At 43.3% G+C, this 19,905-nt stretch overlaps 1 protein-coding gene across 16 annotated transcripts in view; it reads right to left on the bottom strand.

Annotated features, from left to right (window-relative positions):
- Window positions 1-19,905, bottom strand: part of CALD1 (caldesmon 1) — a 196,744-nt gene that overhangs the window by 65,332 nt on the left and 111,507 nt on the right. For 3 of the 16 annotated variants that reach the window (XR_008658605.2, XM_063642277.1, XM_063642279.1), the window contains exon 1: window positions 15,123-15,415. The exons of 11 other annotated variants lie outside the window; for them this stretch is intronic. Coding sequence is in view for 4 of the 5 variants with exons in the window: in XM_063642277.1 (XP_063498347.1) it covers window positions 15,123-15,175 (53 nt within the window). In the remaining variant the exon portion in view is untranslated. Of the gene's footprint in view, window positions 1-15,122; window positions 15,416-19,905 lie in introns of those variants that run through there. 2 more of the 16 variants (XM_063642286.1, XM_063642285.1) reach the window with 2 other exon arrangements.

Raw genomic sequence — 19,905 nt, 5'->3', positions numbered from 1 at the left:
ACTTGGAATAAGTGAGTCAAACAAACAAATTGTTTTACAGGATGATGAAGCTTACTTAACAGTGATAACTTGCATTTGTGCAGGACTTACAAGGTGCCAGGCAGATGCATCTCATCTCATCCTTAGAACAACACTGAATAGACATGATTGCTTTATTTTACAATCTAGATGAGCAAACCTGGCACAGAGAAGTCAAATCACTAGCCCAGGATTATACACACAGCATTTTAGCCATCATCCAGCCAACCCCAAAGTCGGGGCTCTTTGCATAACAGCAAAGCCCATTCATTTCTTTCCAGGTCTCAGTTCTCTGGCTTTGACAGGACAGGGTTAGAACTTAAGATATAGAGAAGTCCGGCCAGGCGCAGTGGCTCATGCCTGTAATCCCAGCACTTTGGGAGTCTGAGGTGGGTGGATCACCTGAGGTCAGGAGTTAGAGACCAGCCTGGCCAACATTGTGAAACCCTGTTTCTACTAACAATACAAAAATTAGCCGGGCATGGTGGTGAGTGCCTGTAATCCCAGCTACTTGGGAGGTTGAGGCAGCAGAATCACTTGAACCCGGGAAAAGGAGGTTGCAGTGAGCCAAGATCGCACCACTGCACTCCAGAATGGGCAACAAGAGCAAAACTCTGTCTCAAAAAAAAAAAAAAAAAAAAAAAGATATAGAGAGGTCCAAAATTATGTATGTCAATTCTTTTCCTTGAATTGACATACAAAGTCATGTGAGATTAATAACAATGGAGTTAGAGGATTGGCTAGTTATATGGAAGTCCATGTCTCCTGCTGGGGAAAGAGGTACACTCATGACCTCTTTTTAGGGCTTGTAAAGCAGTATTTAGACCCCTGGGCTAGCTATTTAAGGGAAAGAGTTATAGAACTCAAAGTCTCTTGCTAGATCCTTCCTCTCCAGCCCTCCAGCCGTGCTCCTCCAGGAGGAGAAGTTTGCTCATCGAGCAGGATCTGATGTAATAATACAGCTGCTGCCAGATTCACCCACTCAAAGACTAGCGGTTAGAGCTCTGAAAACACAGGGAATAACTTTCATTAAATGCTAAGCTGGAGAGAGCAGGGGAGCCACCAGGAGCCAGCCTGGAGCCAAAAACCAGGCACCAGTCTTAACACATGCCCAAGCAGGGAGGAGGTGGGCAAGTGAGTGAACCCCTCTGGCCTCATTTTCCTCATCTGCAAATGGAGGTAACACATTATTAGCTAACCACAGAAGTCATAGTGGAGTTGTAAGGATTAAATGAACTAATAGTTTCACGGTACTTAGAACAGTGCTTGGCATATAGTTAGTACTATATGAATGTTCACCATTTTTATAATTCTATCATCATCATCATGATGGAAATTAAATCTGTGCTTACGGGTCTTGCAGAGCATGTTCTTGTTTCCAAACAAGAAATGGGGAATTGGGCAGAAAAGATTTTTCTAACTTAAGGATCTTAAATGCCTTTTCATTGATGATAGTAACACCACAGAAGGCTGAGAAATGCAGAATACATGTAGAAGAAAATTCTTATCTCCTCTTTGTGTTCCCTTGTTCCTCCCTGTTGATTACTTTTCTCTTTCTTTTTTGAGGGGTGTACAAGGAGAACTGTGGCTAAAAATGTCCAACAAATGGAATGCCTTTCATCTCTTATTTTCTCTATCTCTTTCTTAATCCATGTCATTTCTCATTAAAATGTACTTGGAAATTTATCATCAGAGAGCTTTATCTTCCCATGCCAGAAAAGGCATGTGTCCTAGTGGAAGAGGATAATCCCCTTTTCTGTTCTTCTTTGGGGCTGGTTTAATACCCAGGCTTCATGGAGAATTGATGGATCAGAGCTCGATGCAGGGAGATTAGTTAGCTTTCTAAGAAGCGAATACTTCCTGATCACAAAGAGGCAAAAGCTCCCTAGACCCAATGGTTTTATACAGGTTTTTTACCTGTGAGGGAAGGACCCAGCTGTCCTCCTTACCCCAACAAACTTTAGCCAGCTGGCATTTCATTTATTAATTTTTATTATTTTTATTTTAAGACACCATCTCACTGTGTCACCCAGGCCAGAGTGCAGTGGCGAGAACACTGACCTCCCAGCTCAAGCAATCCTCCCACCGCAGCCTCTCTAGTAGCTGGGACTGCAGGTGTGTGCCACCATGCCCAGCTAATTTTTTTAGTTTTCGTAGAGACGAGATTTCACCATATTGCCCAGGCTAGTCTCAAACTCCTGGGATCAAGCAATCCTCCCACCTCAACCTCTCAAAGTGTTGAGATTACAGGTGTGAGCCACCACGCATGGCCAGCTGGCATTTTAAATATATTCAATTATCCCACTTATTGCTTTTATTTATTTACTTATTTTGGGATGGTGTCTTGCTCTGTACCCCAGGCTGGAGTGCGATGCCATGATCTTGGCTCACTGCAACCTCTGCCTCCTGGGTTCAAGTGATTCTCCTGCCTCAGCCTCCCGAGTAGCTGGGATTACAGGCACTCACCACCACGCCTGGTTAATTTTTGTATTTTTAGTAGAGACGGGGTTACACCATGTTGACCAGGCTGGTCTCAAACTCCTGACCTCAGGTGATCCACCTGCCTCAGCCTCCCAAAGTGCTAGGATTACAGGCGTGAGGCCCCATGCCTGGCCTATCCCTCTTATTGCTTATGAATTAAATTATGAAACCGCACATCAAAAATTTTAAATCTTTCAGTGTTTGTCATGTGTTCGGTTGTGTCCTCCAAAAAATGATATGTGGACGACCGAACCATCAGTACCCTAGAATGCGGCCTTATTTGGAAACGGACTTGACCGAGGTAACTGAGTAAAGATGAAATTATCAGGGTGGGTTCTAATCCAATATGACTGATGTCCTTATCAAAAGGGCACATTTGGCTTTAGACACAGACAGACCTGCACAGAGGGCAGACGCTGAGAAGAGACACAAGGAGACAATCTTGGCCATGTGAAGGCAGAGATTGGAGTGACGCATATACAAGCCAAGAAATGCCACAGCTTGCTGCCAAACCACCAGAAGTGAGGACAGAGGCATGGAACAGATTCTTCCTCACGGTTCTCAGAAGGAACCAATCCTGCTTGTGATTTATTTATTTTTAAAGATTTTATTTTTGTAGAGGAGTTTTACATTCATGGCAAAATTGAGAGGAAGATACAGAGATGTCCCATATATTCCGTCTCACACACACATAGCCTCTCCCTTTATAAACATCCTCCACAAGCGTAGTACATTTGTTACAACTGATGAACCTGCAGTGACACATCAGTATCACCCAAAGTCCATAGTTTACATTAGGGTTCACTCTTGCCATTGTACGTTCTATGGGCTTGGACAAATGTAGTATCATACCAACTATTTTCTCTGCCCTAAAAATCCCCCGTGCTCTGCCTATTCATCCCTCCCTTCTTGCCCTAGCGCCTAGAAACCACTGATCTTTTTACTGTCTCCATAGTGTTACCTTTTTCAGAATGTCACATAGTTGGAATCCTACAGCATGCAGCCTTTTCAGACTGACTTCTTTCACTTAGTAATATGCACTTACATTTCCTCCATGTCTTTTCATGGCTTAATAGCTCATTTGTTTTTGGTTCTGAGTAATATTCTATTGTCTGGGTACACCACATTTATCCATTCATCCACTGAAGTCATTTATCCATTCACCTATTGAAGGACAACCTGTTATTTTAAGCCACAGAGTACATGATACTTTGTTAAGGTAGCCCTAGGAAAGGAATACAGTAGTCAGTTTAAGGATTGAAGGATTCTACTTTGTTAATAATCATGTTTCAACAATTTCTAGCACCTTGTACTGTTTATTTAGGTGAGTGGTTCATTACACTGAAGCGGCAGCCCACCTGACTTTTTCAGATGCCTTCTGTTGTAGGTTGTAAATTTATTCTCTTGGATGTTCAGTTTTTCCCTTTGCTGTGTTCCTTTTGTCCTCTGGTATCTGGGGATCTTGGATGGAGATTTCCCTGTAGCTCCGAGGTGGGCTCATGAAACCTAAGCCTTCCTAGGCTCCCAGGGGTAGCCAGATCGCAGAGCCACTCCATTCCCCGGGAGTAGGGGGTGGTTTACATGATCTCCCTCCCAGCCCCAAAACCTTCAGATTCAGGAAAAACAGACTCATAATACTTCCCTGGCTCACACTGAATGTTACATTAATGTCAGACATTTGAACATGTATACAGGAAAGGGAGAGCAAGTAGGAAAAATATTCCCCATGGTATGAACTTATGTAGACCTGGGATGGCTCAGTCTATGATGCAAGGCTCTTTCCTTTGGGGTGAATGGACATGAACACACTTCCTGGTTGCCCTTCACTCAGTGGAGTTAAAAGGAAAGTCCCTGCCTACGCTTGAGTCTAGGGAACTTTTGCTCTTTTGTGACGAGAAAATATTCACTTAGAAAGCTAACCAATATCACAGTACCAGTTTTCACATCAGGCCTCTCTAGGTTGCAAGAAATTTGCCCAATGTGTGGAGATTGTGCCCAATTTTAGAATGTAGAGGTAATGCCCAGGCTCATTGCATTTAATCTAGAAGTATGTATATTCACATGATGGGTTGAATTGTATACTCCACCTCCAAAAATATGTTAAAGTCTTAACCCCCAGTACCTCAGGGTGTGACCTGATTTGGAAATAGAGTATTTGCAGATGTAATCAAGATGAGGTCATTAGGATGAGCCCTAATCCAGTGTGGCTGGTGCCCTTTGGACACAAACATAGACACACACAGAGGGAAGCCTCTGTGAAGAGACCTAGGGAGAATGCCGTACGAAATGATGGAAGCACTGGAGTTATATTGGCATAAGCCAAGGAATATCTGGGGCTACCAGAAGCTACAGGAGGCAAGGAAGGATCCTCCCCTACAGGTTTCAGAGGGAGCATGGCCCTGCTGACACCCTGATTCTAGACTTCTAGCCTCCACAACTGTGAGACAATAAGTGTCTGTTGTTCTAAGACACCCGGCTCATAGTACTTTGTACTTTACAAGCAAAGCAGCCCTCAGAAACTAATATAACTCATCACAGTCACTCATGCTTTTGTGATTACCCAGAAGCTCCCCCAGATTCATCTCCTACGCACCCAGTTCATGGCAATAATTATTGTTAAACACCTACGTTCCCCCCATTCTCACCCCTTGAGCACTCAGTAAGCACCAGGCACTGTGCTAGCCACTTTACATATATCTTCCTCTTTTTGTAGATCAATCAACTGAGAAACCCAGAGAGATTCAGTAACTCGCTCAGGGGCACATAGTTAATAAAATGTGGGACTAGGATTTGGATGCAAGTTTATCCGGATTTTGAAGTCAATAGTCTTAATTTATGCTCTCCTCACTTGTCCAGAATACTTCAAGATTGGTGGCATCTGCTGGCAAAAAAAAACCCCCTACTTCTCCCTACCTCCCTCTTGGCACTGAATCTGGCTTAGGCCCACCAGGAAAAGTAGTAATTCTATATTTTGCCAAAAAAAAAAAAAATCAGTTTTTAGCACGTTTCCTTTAACATCAGAATTAGCCAACGTATAGTGGTACAAATTCTCATTTTAAATAGTAAGCCAATGAGATAACTCCATCTGAAATAAAGAGCTCTGATTTTCCTGAAAGCAGAAGAATGTTTTAATAAATGCATGCCAATCACAAATTGAATTCCACTGATTTCACCCCGGCATCTATCAGTTTGTTGGCAGAAGATATCATGCCATTTCTCTTCGGAGGTCTTTGGGGAGGGGAGTGTTCAGAGGGAAAGGAAAAGAATGGAAATGTCACACTGATCAGGCATCCACTGGGGTTTATATACTTTACATAGCTAGTTCCTTTCATTTTCACCTATAAGACAGACAATAGACATCTTCAACAGATGGAGAAACTTAGGCCAGTGAAATTAAGTGACCTGCTGTGGTCATACACTGTGTCATGAGTGGGATCTAAATGCAGATGTGGGAATCAGCATATCTGGCCCCAGTTTCTTATTTGTCAAGAATGTACCCATTTAGTGCTGCGAGGGCTAGGCCTGGGTAGCAGGAGAGGCATTGAGATTCTTTTGTGCAACCTGCAGTGCAGCTACACCCCAGAAAGGCTGCCTGCCAATTAGTGAAGATGAACAATCAGCTGCTCTTTAAAACCATCCCTTCTGCTTCCAGTCCAGTGTACCTAACCGCTCTGGGCTTCAGCTTACTGATTCAAAAGCTGTGTGAACTCAGTCTTTTTCAATCCAATTTGCAGGCATACCATAACATTCATGAAACAGCTGCAGAAAGTATCTACAAAGAAGCTATACAACACTCATGAAATCAGCTTAAAGCTAGGTATAAAAAAAACTGCTTAACTTTTATGCATTTTAGATGTTTTCTCTGGAAACTACACTAAGTGCTGATGAGCAGTGGCCTTTGGTGGACATTGCTGATTCGTGTAACGAATATTTTCACTATTTAAAGGACAAAAGGGAATTATTTTCTTCTCTTTGGAGTGAATATAGTTTTGTTTTTATTTTATTTTATTATTATTTTATTCTTCCCACTGTTACTTACAAAGTGAAAGGTAGAGTGATTTGGAGAACTGAGTCCTAGAAAAGGTGAATGTAGACATTCCTTTAAAAAAAAAAGATCAGCAAACAGGCTGGGTGTGGTGACTCATGTCTGTAATCCCTACACTTTGGGAGCCCGAGGCAGGAGGATCTCTTGAGTCCAGGAGTTTGAGAGCAGCCTGGGCAGCATAGTGAGACCTCGTCTCTACAAAAAAATTTTAAAAATTAACTAGGAGTGGTGGCAAGCATCTGTAGTCCTAGCTACTCAGGAGGCTGAGGTGGGAAGATTGCTTGAGCCCAGGAGGTTGAGGCTACAGTGAGCTGACATAGTGCCACTGCACTCCAGCCTGGGAGACAGAGCAAGACCCTGTCTCAAAACAAAAACAAAAACAAAAAAGAAAGATCAACAAACAGACATGGAAAGGTAGAGAAAAGACACAGAGAGCTAATGCAACAGGCAGAGCTAGCCTGTAAGGCACAGCTCTAGGGTGGGTTAGGCTCCGAATAGGAATTCAGCAGGCCTTGAAAGAAGCATTCTGGCTGGGAGTGCTGACTCATGCCTGAAATCCCAGCACTCTGTGAGGGCCAGGCGGGTGGATCACCTGAGGTCAGGAGTTCAAGACCAGCCTGGCCAACATGGTGAAACCCTGTCTCTACTAAAAATGGAAAATTAGCCAGGCGTGGTGGTAGGTGCCTGTAATCCCAGCTACTCGGGAGGCTGAGGCAGGAGAATCGCTTGAACCTGAGAGGCAGAGGTTGTAGTGAGCTGAGATCGTGCCATTGCACTCCAGCCTGGGCATAAAGAGTGAAACTCCATCTCAAAAAAAAAAAAAAAAGAAAAAAGAAAGAAGCATTTGTTCTAACCAACGTCTGTGTGAGATGTGTGAGATGAGGTTTAGGATAGTTACAAAAGGAAAAGTGAAAGATAAATGAGGAAAGTACCATATTTGATCTAAAAGTTTATTGTTTTAAACCCTTCTTGATAAAATTATCTCTTTTAGTGGTTGGTTTTATTTACTGTTAGTTGCTTTTAATAAAAAGTGGTCTTAAAAACAGTAGAAATTAGTGTTTATAAATCTACTGGGTTAGAGCAGATAATATCAGGCAAAGCACGCTCCTTTACAAATAGGCTCATGACTTAAAAACCCAACAACCACCTAGTTGCTTCCTTGATTTTAAAACCAGAAAAATGGCCAGGCGCAGTGGCTCACGCCTATAATACCAGCACTTTGGGAGGCTGAGGTTGGCGGATCACCTGAGGTCAGGAGTTCGAGACCAGCCTGGCCAACATGGTGAAACTCCGTCTCTACAAAAATACAAAAATCATGCCTGTAATCCCAGCTACTCGGGAGGCTGAGGCTGGAGAAGTGCTTGAACCCAGGAGGTGGAGGCTGCAGTGAGCCGAGATCATGCCACTGCACTCCAGCCTGGGCAATAGAGTGAGGCTCCATCTCAAAAAAATAAAAATAAACAATAAAACCAGAAAAAAGGATTTAAGGAAGAGGGACCAGGATAACTTGGCTGAGTTTCTTCAATTCAAATCTACTTATAATATCACAAAAAAAGTTACCCTGAGATTTCCATTTATGAAGTTGCATCGTATTATAGCCTTGTTCAAGAATCCTTTTCCAGATCTACAAAGAACAAATGGTCCCTCCAAGTTGTTCCTCTGATGTTAAATTTTAATTGTAAAAGTAAGACTGTTTAATAATAACTTGCATTTGCTCTGTACTTTTTTTTTTTGAGAGGAGTCTCACTCTGTCACCCAGGCTGGAGTGCAGTGGCGCGATCTCGGCTCACTGTAAGCTCTGCCTCCTGGGTTCATGCCATTATCCTGCCTCAGCCTCCAGAGTAGCTGGGACTACAGATGCCCGCCACCACGCCCAGCTAATTTTTTGTATTTTTAGTAGAGACGGGTTTCACCATGTTAGCCAGGATGGTCTCGATCTCCTGACCTCGTGATCCGCCCGCCTTGGCCTCCCAAAGTGCTGGGATCACAGGCGTGAGCCACAGCGCCTGGCCTGCTCTGTACTTAATATTTTTCTGCATACTTTAATGCACATTATTTTACTGGATGTTCTTGCTCACCTTGTGAATTACACAGAGCAGGCATCAGCATCTCCACTTCATAGCTGTCTTGCAGCAAGTTGAAGCGACTTGCTGCAGATCACAGTGCTGATTACTGAAGGAGTTAGACCAGAATCCAAACCCTCTGACTCCCATCCAAAAAAACTTTTCTTAAACCTCTAGGCTAGCCAGGCATGGTGGCGGGTGCCTGTAATCCCAGCTTCTCGGGAGGATGAGGCAGAATAATCGCTTGAACCTGGGAGGCAGAGGTTGCAGTGAGCCGAGATAGTGGAGGCTTTTCACTTTTGGGAGGCCGAGGTGGGAGGACTGCTTGAGCCCAGGAGTTTGAGACTAGCATGGGCAACATAGCGAGACCCCCTCTCTACAAAAAAATTCAAAAAATTATCGGGGCATGGTGGCACACGTCTATAGCCCCAGCTACTCGGGAGGCTGAGGAAGGAGGATCGCTTAAGTCCAGGAGGTTGAGGCTGCAGTGAGCCAAGGTTGTGCCACTGCACTCCAGCCTGAGTGACCAGAGACCTTCCCTTGAAAAAACAAAATTAATCAAATTAAAAAAACAAAAAAACAAAACAAAACAAAAAACCTCCATGCTGACCCTCGTAGCTGGCAGCCTGGGTTGTCACCAGCCAACATAGCTTCCTAAGCTGCCCTGAAGGCAGGGACCAGAGATACCAAGGTCATGTGATATGTTCAGTGGTTTTCCAACTTCAGTTTGTGACCCATCTGCAGCTTCTGAAATCTATTTAGTGGGTGACCAGCATTTTAAAATGAAGTAGAATCGTATAGAAAATATCAGATGACATTGTACACAGCAAGCGTGAGCACTGTTTTGTGAAATTTTTCTTTCAAATATATATATATTGTATATAGGTACTGGTGTTACAAAATAAAATGCATTTATTTCAGAAGGTCACAGGAAAAAAAAATTAAAACTGAGAACACTGATGTAGATAATGCTAAGCCGGGTGGGAGGTCAGAAGACAACAGAACCCTTGAGGCCAGAGCCTGAGCTTTGTCCTTTCTGATGTTCTTAATGCTCAGTCAGTACAGCAGTATTCACTAGAATGTGAAACCCTCAATGAGTATTTGCTGAATGAATGACTGGAAATGAATGAGGTTTACAGATTTTCTAAAGACTCCTCTTAAAAATTCAATTAGGCTTGGAAATAGATCCAGGCAGCACTACATTTATGAAGAGGTTGTTTCCAAGACCTTCATTGTAAATTGGCTTTTGAAACTTTCAACACCATGACACATGGTAGTCGGGCTCTCAGGCCAGCCTACAACCACCTTTTTAAACCCAAGGTGTGTCTGAAGCTGGTATGGAGAAACAAAGCTGTGTTTCTATAGGGAAACGGATCCTCACCAGTCTGGTTAAAAATGCCAGGGGTAAGTCCACCTCCAGAGGATAGAGGACCTCTTCCCCATTTCTCATTCCTCTTGCCACTGTTAGGCCTGTCTCTATAAAGTGATTTAGATGGGCTGAGAGGAATATGAGAAGCAGCATAGGCAGGGCTCATTTCAAGGATCAATAGATCAAAGGTAAGGAGAGGGAAAAACGCAGATAGCAATGCAAATAGCATCAATAGATTTGAAAGGCTTGTGGCCACCAAGTATTGAACCAATGTGAGTGTGGGTGGGCTGGCCATTTGTAGAGAAGACACATATACAGAAGGTCAAGACCACCTCCATAACCACCACTGCTCATGCAGTGCTGCAATATCATGTATAGAGTACCCAATACATGCAAAGCACAGTGACCTATTTTTCTGCCATTCTTTCTTATTTTTAATCTATAAACAGCAGTAGCAATTTTATCCATAGCCAGATAACGGGTCCAGATCATTTAAAACCTTGTTTTGAACCAAAAAGTAGGCAAAATTGGTCAGTGTTAGAAATGCAAAAGCTTCTTCCCCAGTGCTGCAAAGAAATAGCACTGGAACATAAATGCAATTTTCTCAGAAAGGCAAACTTTACTTTCTGCAGAAAGGGTGCCCCTTGAAAAAGGAACAATGGCAAGAGCACACCTAGACAGGGGACGGGCAGGAGTTCTTATTCCTGATGCAGGTGGCCCCTACTGCTGTGTCATTCCCTACTGGCTAGGGTTGGATCACACAGTCTAAGCCAGTTCCGACTGGCTATTTTAAAGAGGGCAGGGGTATGAGCCAGAGTGGCAGGGTGAGTAGTTTGGCAGGAAGGATGGTTAGGAACAGGTAACCAAAGGTGACTTAGGTCAGAGCAGGTGACCAGGGGTGATTCAGGTCAAAGCACGTGACCAAGATGAGACAGGACGGAGCAGGTGACCAGGGGAACAGATGTGAACTACTGATTAGGACTGGTGGGAAAGTTGTTTACTGAAACTAGAAACAAGTGGGCAAAGAGAACCAGAAAGTTAAACTTTAAAATGTAGAATTAAAGAATAAGAGAGCTGACCATACTGACATACTGATTCTTTGAAGAGAAACTTGAAGTTCACTATATTTAACAGTTTGGCCTACAAACCAATAGTCACAAAATGTAAGTGCACATTACTTTGTAAGAGAGAAGGCGTCTCTCACCAGATCGTTGGTTTTTACTTTGAACATAATTCTAACAAATGGGTGTCCTGTTACTCTTGGCTACAGCAGAACAGGGAGCAGGACCACGAGAGGCAGATGCATTAATAGGTATTAGAAGAGATTTAAAAGCATCAATAAGTAGATGGAAGACATCACATAATAACTGGACCCATTTTTGGATGGGAGTCTTATCCCCTGAGGTATCACTGTTTTACAGCATGATTAAAAAACTATGTTCATAAGGACAACTCCTAGCAATTTGAAAATGTTTTAAATGTATTGTAATATCTGCTTTAATGAAGGCAAAGAGTTTCCACTAAATACACACACACACACACACACACACACACACACATAAAACAAAATTTAGCGCCCTGGATAATTATAATGCTACATTTCCTGATAACATTGAATAAACCAGGCATTCCTAAACTTTTGACAAACCTCAATATTCTTGTGTTCATTTCCTTTGTCATTTCTGCAGAATCTTTAAAAATTATGCCAATCATTTATTTATTTCCCAGCACTGATTTGGATTCAGTTCCCTCAGAAAACAGTGGGATGAACTAAATAATTTTCTATGTTTCCTTGACTCCATGATTTTACAATTTATATACCCTTCCATGTTTGTTACAAAATGTAACACACAAAAAAACTTTTAACTTTCATCTGCAGGATATATAAAAGCACACTTCTCTATAAGAAAAATAACCCTTTATGGGCTAAAACAAATATTTACAGGAAACCCCAAATCTTATTGCAAGTAAACTGCCTTAGGCTTTGGGAAAATGATAAAAGTACTAGTGAAAATATTAAACTGCAAGTGACAGAATCTCTCAGTGATCTTGGTAGAAACAAACATGCCTTGAAATCTAAATAACTGAACAACCATTCACATCTACTCCTGAAAATAACATGGCCCTTGTGTAGGTCTTGGCATTCAGGAATTTTAACATGCCTCATTAAAAAATCACAGCCAATCTTGCTCTACAGGTGATGAAACAGAGATAAATTATCTGATGGAAATGCAAAGGAACTTAGAATTCATTTTCTTGGGCACCTGTTTTAGCATTTAACCTAGGACGTCTAGCAAAGCAAAAGGAGTGAAGGCTTTGTGTGTTCAAATGGCTCAAATGAAAAATGTAAACTAAGGTGAACTGAGTTTGATTTACTCAGTAATAGGAAACTTAAAGAATATTTCTGGAGCATCAGCACTGTTCTGGATGCTGAAGATTCAAAGATTCAAAATCATTCCTGCCCTCAAGTGAATTGCCATTTATCGGGAGGGAAGACGGCTGTGTTCAACAATAACTTTAGTACTGTGAAAGGAAAGTAAATTTTGGTACCCCGAACGCATATAGACAAACGGAAAAATCAAGCTGGGAACTGGGTCACTCAAAGCCTTCCCCTTTTAGTTCCTAAATAAGATGGCTACAAGGTGAAAAGCTACACAAGCCTCCCCCATATTTTGTTCACAAGGACATTCCTAGTGAGCTGTTAAAACTTCACCATGGCAGTGCAAATGGACAGCTTATCTTTATAGGTGCAGTCACCCTGGCCCACCAGACACAAATGCGTATCTGAGTGTTGCCCCACCCCATTTTGTCTGTTATCATATGTAAAATGCAGATTCCCCACATTTTTCCTCTGCCCCTTTTGTTTATGTGATCTTATGTAAAAAACGCAGATTCACTTACGTGGAAATTGTGTACTTCTCAATATCCCCACCCTTTCCCCTTTAAATTTGGAGCCCTCAAAATCATCTTCAGATAGAGGCATAGACCTATCTCCCAGGCACATCCTTAACTTTGGCAAATAAACCTCCTAAAATGATTGAGACTTGCCTCGTCATTTTCCTCGATTGACGGTACAAAGCTAATAATAGAAGGATGGGCAAAGGTTATTAGAGTGAGAGAATTGAGGAACGAGGAAGGTTTATAGAGGAAGGGAGCATTTGATCAGGGCCTTGCAGAACAGGAAAGAGGTCAGAAACAGGAGGGTGAGGGTATTCCCTGTGTACGGAATAGAATGAGTCAAGAAACAGTGGTGGCTTGTATATGCTGAGTTTGGGGAGCTGTGAGTGATCTTATTTCACTGGATCAGGTACTCCTATACTTTTTACAAATCTCGACATCCCTGTGTGCATTTCTTTTGTCATTTCTGCAGAATCTGATAAAATTATGCCCATCATTTATTTATTTCCCCCGCAATGTTTTTAACATTCTCCCTGGCGGAAGTCAGAATGGGAAGAAATACTGAAGGCATGTTGTGGAGAAATTTGAATGCTGTAATAAGGAGAATGGACTTTATCTTCAAGGGTGGGGGCTGTAGGGGGGCTGGATCAGAAAGAGGAGAGAGACAGAGGCTGAGGACCAGATGGCAGGCAATGACAACCATCCCGGTGAGAGGTAATAGCTGTTGAAATCCAGGAAATGGCAGAGTAAACAGAGAAGAGAGACGCAGAGAAAGGAGACTGATAGAATCATAGGCATGAAGGAGTGGAAACAAGCCTCAGGACCATGAGTTGAGAGAAAGAGAGACAGCCAGCCAGACTGGGCTCTTTTCCTAGCATCCCACGCTCTATTGCTGATCAGCTGTGTGACCCTGGGCAAGCCCTTCCTGTGCCTCAGTTTCCTCATCTAAAATGAAGGCTTTCAATGAGATCAGTGGTTTCTGAACTGTTCCATGGAGACCTAGGATTCCAAGGAAGTTTTGATGAAGAGGGCGGGGAGGTGGGGTAGAAGAGGGATGAGGAGAGGGGTAGAATTGTGCAGTGGGCTATGACTGCAGAGTAGAGCAAGGTTGAGGAGCTCTAGATCCCAAACCTTCTCTTTAAGCAGAACATCTCCTGTATGCAATAGCATTCCCTTTAAGATTAAATTGGATTTTTAAAAAAGTTTGATAAGCACTGGACTATATAGATAACCTCTAAAGTCCCTTTGAGCTCTCCCACGTGAATAATCACACTTACGGAAACTAGCTATCCAAGAGATCTGCTAATGTAATGGACATGGGTCTTGTTTTTAGGACCCTGATGAGTTCCTCTGTTTATTTGATTAACTGTTGCACAAACGCTGGAACAACTGGAACAACAATTGTCATGCTGAATCGGTGCCAAAACTCTCAAAAATGGAAAAGATTTACTGAAAGGCCATTTGGTGTTCTAATTCTTGTGCGGTACCTTTTCCCAAGACCCAGTAAGTTCTTCAAACCTCATAAACACCAGTGTGAAAACGGCCCTTTGCATGAGAGTACAAAGACATGGCTTTGCTACCGACTGTTGTCTGCTTTGGGGTAAGTTGAGTTACCCCTTTGGGTTCTGTTTCCCTGCCTGTTGAAAGACAGCATTGCACCAAAGAGTCTAAAGGCCTCCCTTCTGGCTTTAACATTCCAGGATTTCATGATCCTAAACCCTTGGAGCCCGTTATCTGAACAATTCCCTGATCAATAGCATATGCTCTGGGTCTTGTTCTGTCTTAGTCAGATGGTCAGTATATTGAGGGCTTTGGCTGTTTACTCTAAGGATTGGGCAATGTGTGCTTTAGCCAAAATCTCTGAGCCCTGCAAATGGATCATTCTGAACGGAGGGCTAAGGTCTAAATTAACAGCAGACCTTTAGAAACACAACGCTTTATGGATTGGTATTTGAAACGGAGAAACCCGTGCCTAGGTATAAACTGGCAAATGGTCCACAAACCACCATTAAAATGGAAACGAGAAAAACCAGCGAATCAGAGCAACCATGAACTGGAAACCAGAAAGTTTCAGACAGGTCTGAAACTCACACACTCCCTGCATTCCTTTCCTGCCTGGTGTCTCCTCCTCTCCCCTCCCACTCCCACATTTTTTTTTTTTTTTTTTTTTTTTTTTACAACAATTCGTTTGGTTTTTTATAAAAAAAGAAAAGAAAGGAAAAACCAAAGAGGCGAAATGGGGACTCACTGGGAGAGCGCGGCCAGGCTGCGTCTTCCATGCGATCCGGATCCACCCAGCATGTCCGCAGTTGGGAAGGGGCGGCGGGGCAGAGAGATAGGGAGACCCAGCCGGGCTGGGCGGTCAGGGCGTGGGCCGGGCCCGCGGAGGGGCCATGTGATCTGTGGCTGAAATGCACGGTGCAGGATGCTCCCGTGTTCTCCCTTTGTGTTAACACGTTGGTCTGTCCCTGTGACGAAAGTCTGGGCTTGTCCTCAGCCAAATCTACTCCTCCCCACCCGTTCCCTCCTCACAGGATCATCAGAGAGCTGATTGTTATTTTTTACTGTAATCTCTCTAATAGAAGCCCATCGTGTTTCGCGATTAGAGAGCACTGATTGCTTCGAGAGTTCCAGAAATGTTATTGCTGGGTAGTCAGGGCCAGGATCCCCAGTAGCTTTCCTGATGAAGACTTTATATGCTTAACTACAAATAATTTTTCCAAGGTAAGTAACAGGTCAAAGGAAAAAGACACTGATGCATTTGCTCAGCCTTTTGGAAAATAGTTGATGATGGTATTACATGCATATACAACCTAATTCTGACAAGATCAACAGAAATCAGCCCACCAAAAAGTTCATCCGGGTGCAGTTCTCAGGCTCCCATTCTGAGCTCTGTTCTCAATTAGCATTGGTGTAGGTGGCTTCCAAAGCAAACAGTTCCCACTGAGAAATCAAATCTGAGAAACTCCTCATATCCCTTTTATCCAGGGAAGGAGGCATGACATAAAAATGCAAACCAAATGAAAAGGGATGAAGAGAGACGGCCCTGCTCAGTGATGGGCTGGATGGTTCAGCATGTTTGGTGCTCACACCTCTCCAAGAAATGTGGGCAAGAGCCCTCCTGAGAACATGTTGAAACAGCAGGCCCCGTCTGCACCCATGGTACTCTGCCAGTGATCTCATCAGCCAAGCTGGGCAATGGAGCCTGGTCAGCAGCGGCTTGGAAAGCAGCCAAATCCCAGTTCCTGAGGAGGGGGTGGTGTTGATTCTGTCTGGAGATGACACTCCATCTCAGCTTGACTTATGAATGTGGTTCTTCATCTCTAATGAGCACTAAACAGACTGGTACTTGGGTACCAAGCTGCTCGTGGGACTGGCTTTCTGTCAAGTGAGAACAAATCAGATTTCCACAATGTAGGATTAAGATTATTCTCTTAGTAAACAGCAGGAGAAGCAGTCAACTTCACACATTGAGAGCGCTTTTACGGAATGAAAGAGATCTTTGAGATCTGTGGCTTCATGTCACACGCAGACAAGGACACCAAAGCACAGAGCATTTAGACGACTCATGCAATGTCATGGAGCTGAACTGCATCCGCTACTCTTGTGTTCAACTTACAGTTTAATTGGGTTAGGTTAAGAGTTCTCTTCACTTTAGCTAGAACATTTTGGTTGTTTTCTTCCTTAAATACTGTGCGGTCATCAGAGTCATAGTTTTATAGGCCAGGCGAGGTGGCTCATGCCTGTAATCCCAGCACTCTGGGAGGCTGAGGCGGGTGGATCAAGGTCAGGAGTTCGAGACCAGCCTGGCCAACATGGTAAAACCCCATCTCTACTAAAAATACAAAAATTACCCAGGCTTGGTGGCCGGTGCCCGTAGTCCCAGCTACTTGGGAGGCTGCAGCAGGAGAATCGCTTGAACCCAGGAGGCAGAGGTTGCAGTGAGCTGAGGTGGTGCCACTGCACTCCAACCTGGGCCACAGAGTGAGACTCCATCTCAAAAAACAAAAAACAAAACAAAACAAAAAATGAAGTCGTAGTTTATAGAGTAAATACAGTTTAATAAACTTAATTATCTGCATATATCATTATGAATATATGCATTTAAATATCTCTGATTACACATGTGATCACCAAACATATATTGATGAAAGTAGCACATAAGACACCCATAAAAGTAGAGATACATCTGCCTTCACACAAGAGGACTTAAATATACACTGACTTGTCTTGAGTTTCTCGCTCTAGAACTGAGACAGAAACATGTATCGAGGCATTCTGCTGTTCCTCTTTCTACCGAATTTTGCCCAATTAATTTTTTCCCTTCAATTACTTACAAAAGTCAGTGGTTTTCTATGATAGGTGGAATAACGTTTCCCCCAAATCTCCAGAACCTGAGAACATGTTAATTTGCGTGGCAAAAGGGACCTTGTAGATGTGATGAAATTAAAGGCATTGAGATGGGGAGAGCATCCTGGATTATCCAGGTGTGCTGGAATGGATCACATGGCTCTTTAAAATCAGAGACCCCTTTCCAGCTGTGGTTAGGGGCGCTATATCTTCAGGGTGGGCAGACAGTTAGACTGGTGATGGCTTTGAAGATGGAGAGGGGATCCAAGAACCTGGGAATGTGACTTCCTCTAGAAGCTGGAAAAAGCAAGGAAATGGATTCTTCCCTGGAGCCTCCAGGAGGGAGCGCAGCCCTGCTGACACCTTGATGTTAGCCCAATGAGACCTGTGTCAGACATCTAACCTATAGAACTGTACCTAATAAGTTGTGTTGTTTAAAGCCACCAAGTTTGTAGTTATCTGTCGCAGCCGTGCGAGAAAGCTATCACCTCCTGATTCCCTCCTCCCCAGCCCCCACCCCAATTCCGAGGTGACAAGTATAGTTTTGGCATATTCAGAATAGGTTCATAAAATGGAATAACCTAGAAAAAAATATCTGTGGTTCTTTCTGGCCAGTATTCTCCATGGAGGAGAATAAGAATTTAGTAATCTTCCACTCATGTGCAGAATCCATGTACAGAAAGTGTGCTAATTGCCAGCTGTACACAGGATGTCCACCAGGCTATTTCCCTAATTGCCAAAAGAGGGAAAGGGAAACAGCACACACCCTCCTTTGTTATTAGGGGCATGCATTTGGGAAGCGGCTGTCTGTCTTCAGTTTGTGATAGTAAAACCTAGTTATAGCTCATGCTACCTGGTAGGGTACTGACATCGGAACAGTGAAGAGAGAAGTGAGTCTTGGATCTGGTTCAAACACTCTCTGGGAACAGGAAGAACACAAAGGCCAATGAAAGACAGGCAATGCGGGAAGATGCATAGAGATAACAAGTGAATCACGAGCTGAGAGCAGGGCTGGGCTAGGCAAGTGCTTCCAAGAGTCCTCTGAGACCTGGTGGCTGGGGCTGGAGAGGCAAGGTAAGAGGATTGAGAAATAACAATCTAAAGGTTATTTGTGCACAGTGTTCTGGTCCTGCAGAGACCTACAGGCCTGTGTGCTTTCACTGCATAGCAGAGAATGGTACCCAGTGTCCAGCTGCCAGAACTGGTGTCTCTGAGAAGTGAACTAATGACTATTCATTGGCACCATGAACAAGTGGGCCAGTCATCCTTCAGCAAGATAATAGGTATCATGAATTTGATGATGCTTCAGGACTCTTTTACTAGGAAAAATGAAAGTCTGGGCCACTCTGAGATTACTCATAGTATCCTTTGTTTCTGGACACTTTATTGTTTAATTTTTCATCAAACAGATTCTGGGCTGGGAAGGTTTGAGGGAGGTCAGTGTAATAGAAAGGAACAGCTCCCACCACAGGGTGGTCCTTTATTAAGAAAATATGATTTTTGAAAAATAACTTTACTTCATGGAGGTAGGAGACCGGACCACATGATCTATTCCAGACTTTAGAGTCTGCAGCGGTTGTTTAAGAACAGCTTCTACCTTGGAACAATTCCCTAGGGAAAACAGAGGTATGTGGGAAGCACTGTGCACAAGCCCCAATGCACTTATGACACACATGCACACACATACACATGCACACACATACAGACACGCATGCACACACAGGCACACACACATATACACGAATGCATGCATGTGCACACATGCACACACATACACATGTGCACACATACACATGCACACACATACACATGCATGCACATACAGACACATGCACACAGAGGCACACACATATATACGCATGCATGCATATGCACACATGGACATACACATATACACACATGCATGCATACACACATGCACACATACATATACACACATGCATGCATACACACATGCACACACATACAGACATGCACGCACACACAGGCACACACACATATACACACATGCATGCATACGCACACATGCACACACACAACATGCACAGAGCCATTCACTTCCTACAGAAACTCACATAAACCTAAGGGAAATCTACCACTAGGGAGGCAGCAGTTCCAGTAGTACAAAGGGGATGTCTGAAAAGGCTGTTGGAGATAAATTTTCTTATGAAGAAATTCATAGGCTCTGTACTCTTAGAACTAGGCAAAAAATCTTGCCTAGATAGCGGTTCCCCCACCCCAAGGTGAACAGGAATGTAGGTAAAGGAGTTTACATATGCAAAGGCAGTGACTCTTTCCTCCTTTCTGTTGGCTTCTCATAGTCTTCCCCTCATAGCTGATGGCATCTCCCATCCCCTGCCCCCGCCATGGCGTTGAATATGTTCACTTAAACTATATTGCTCTGTAATGTCCTGTGATATTGAATGTAGGCGCTGCTGTGGAAAAATCACAGTTTACTCCTCATCTTAGTCCTCCAGTGGTTCTTCACCAGCATCCTCGTGGCCTATGCTGATACACATTTCTTAATTATTCTTTGCCTCATCTATCTCTGTAATAGGGGCTTGGGTTGTGACACTGTCTTATTGGCCTTATAATGGTGACCATGTAGTTTTATTTTGTCCCAGCAATTCCTTTTTGCTTTGCTTCGCTTAGCACTATTGGAATGTTTACTACAAGCAAGT

This window comes from Symphalangus syndactylus, chromosome 6 (genome assembly GCF_028878055.3).
Source record: "Symphalangus syndactylus isolate Jambi chromosome 6, NHGRI_mSymSyn1-v2.1_pri, whole genome shotgun sequence".
Taxonomy (NCBI): Eukaryota; Metazoa; Chordata; class Mammalia; order Primates; family Hylobatidae; genus Symphalangus; species Symphalangus syndactylus.
The sequence above is the reverse complement of the archived record's forward strand: the minus strand, read 5'-3'. Positions and strand labels throughout refer to the sequence as shown.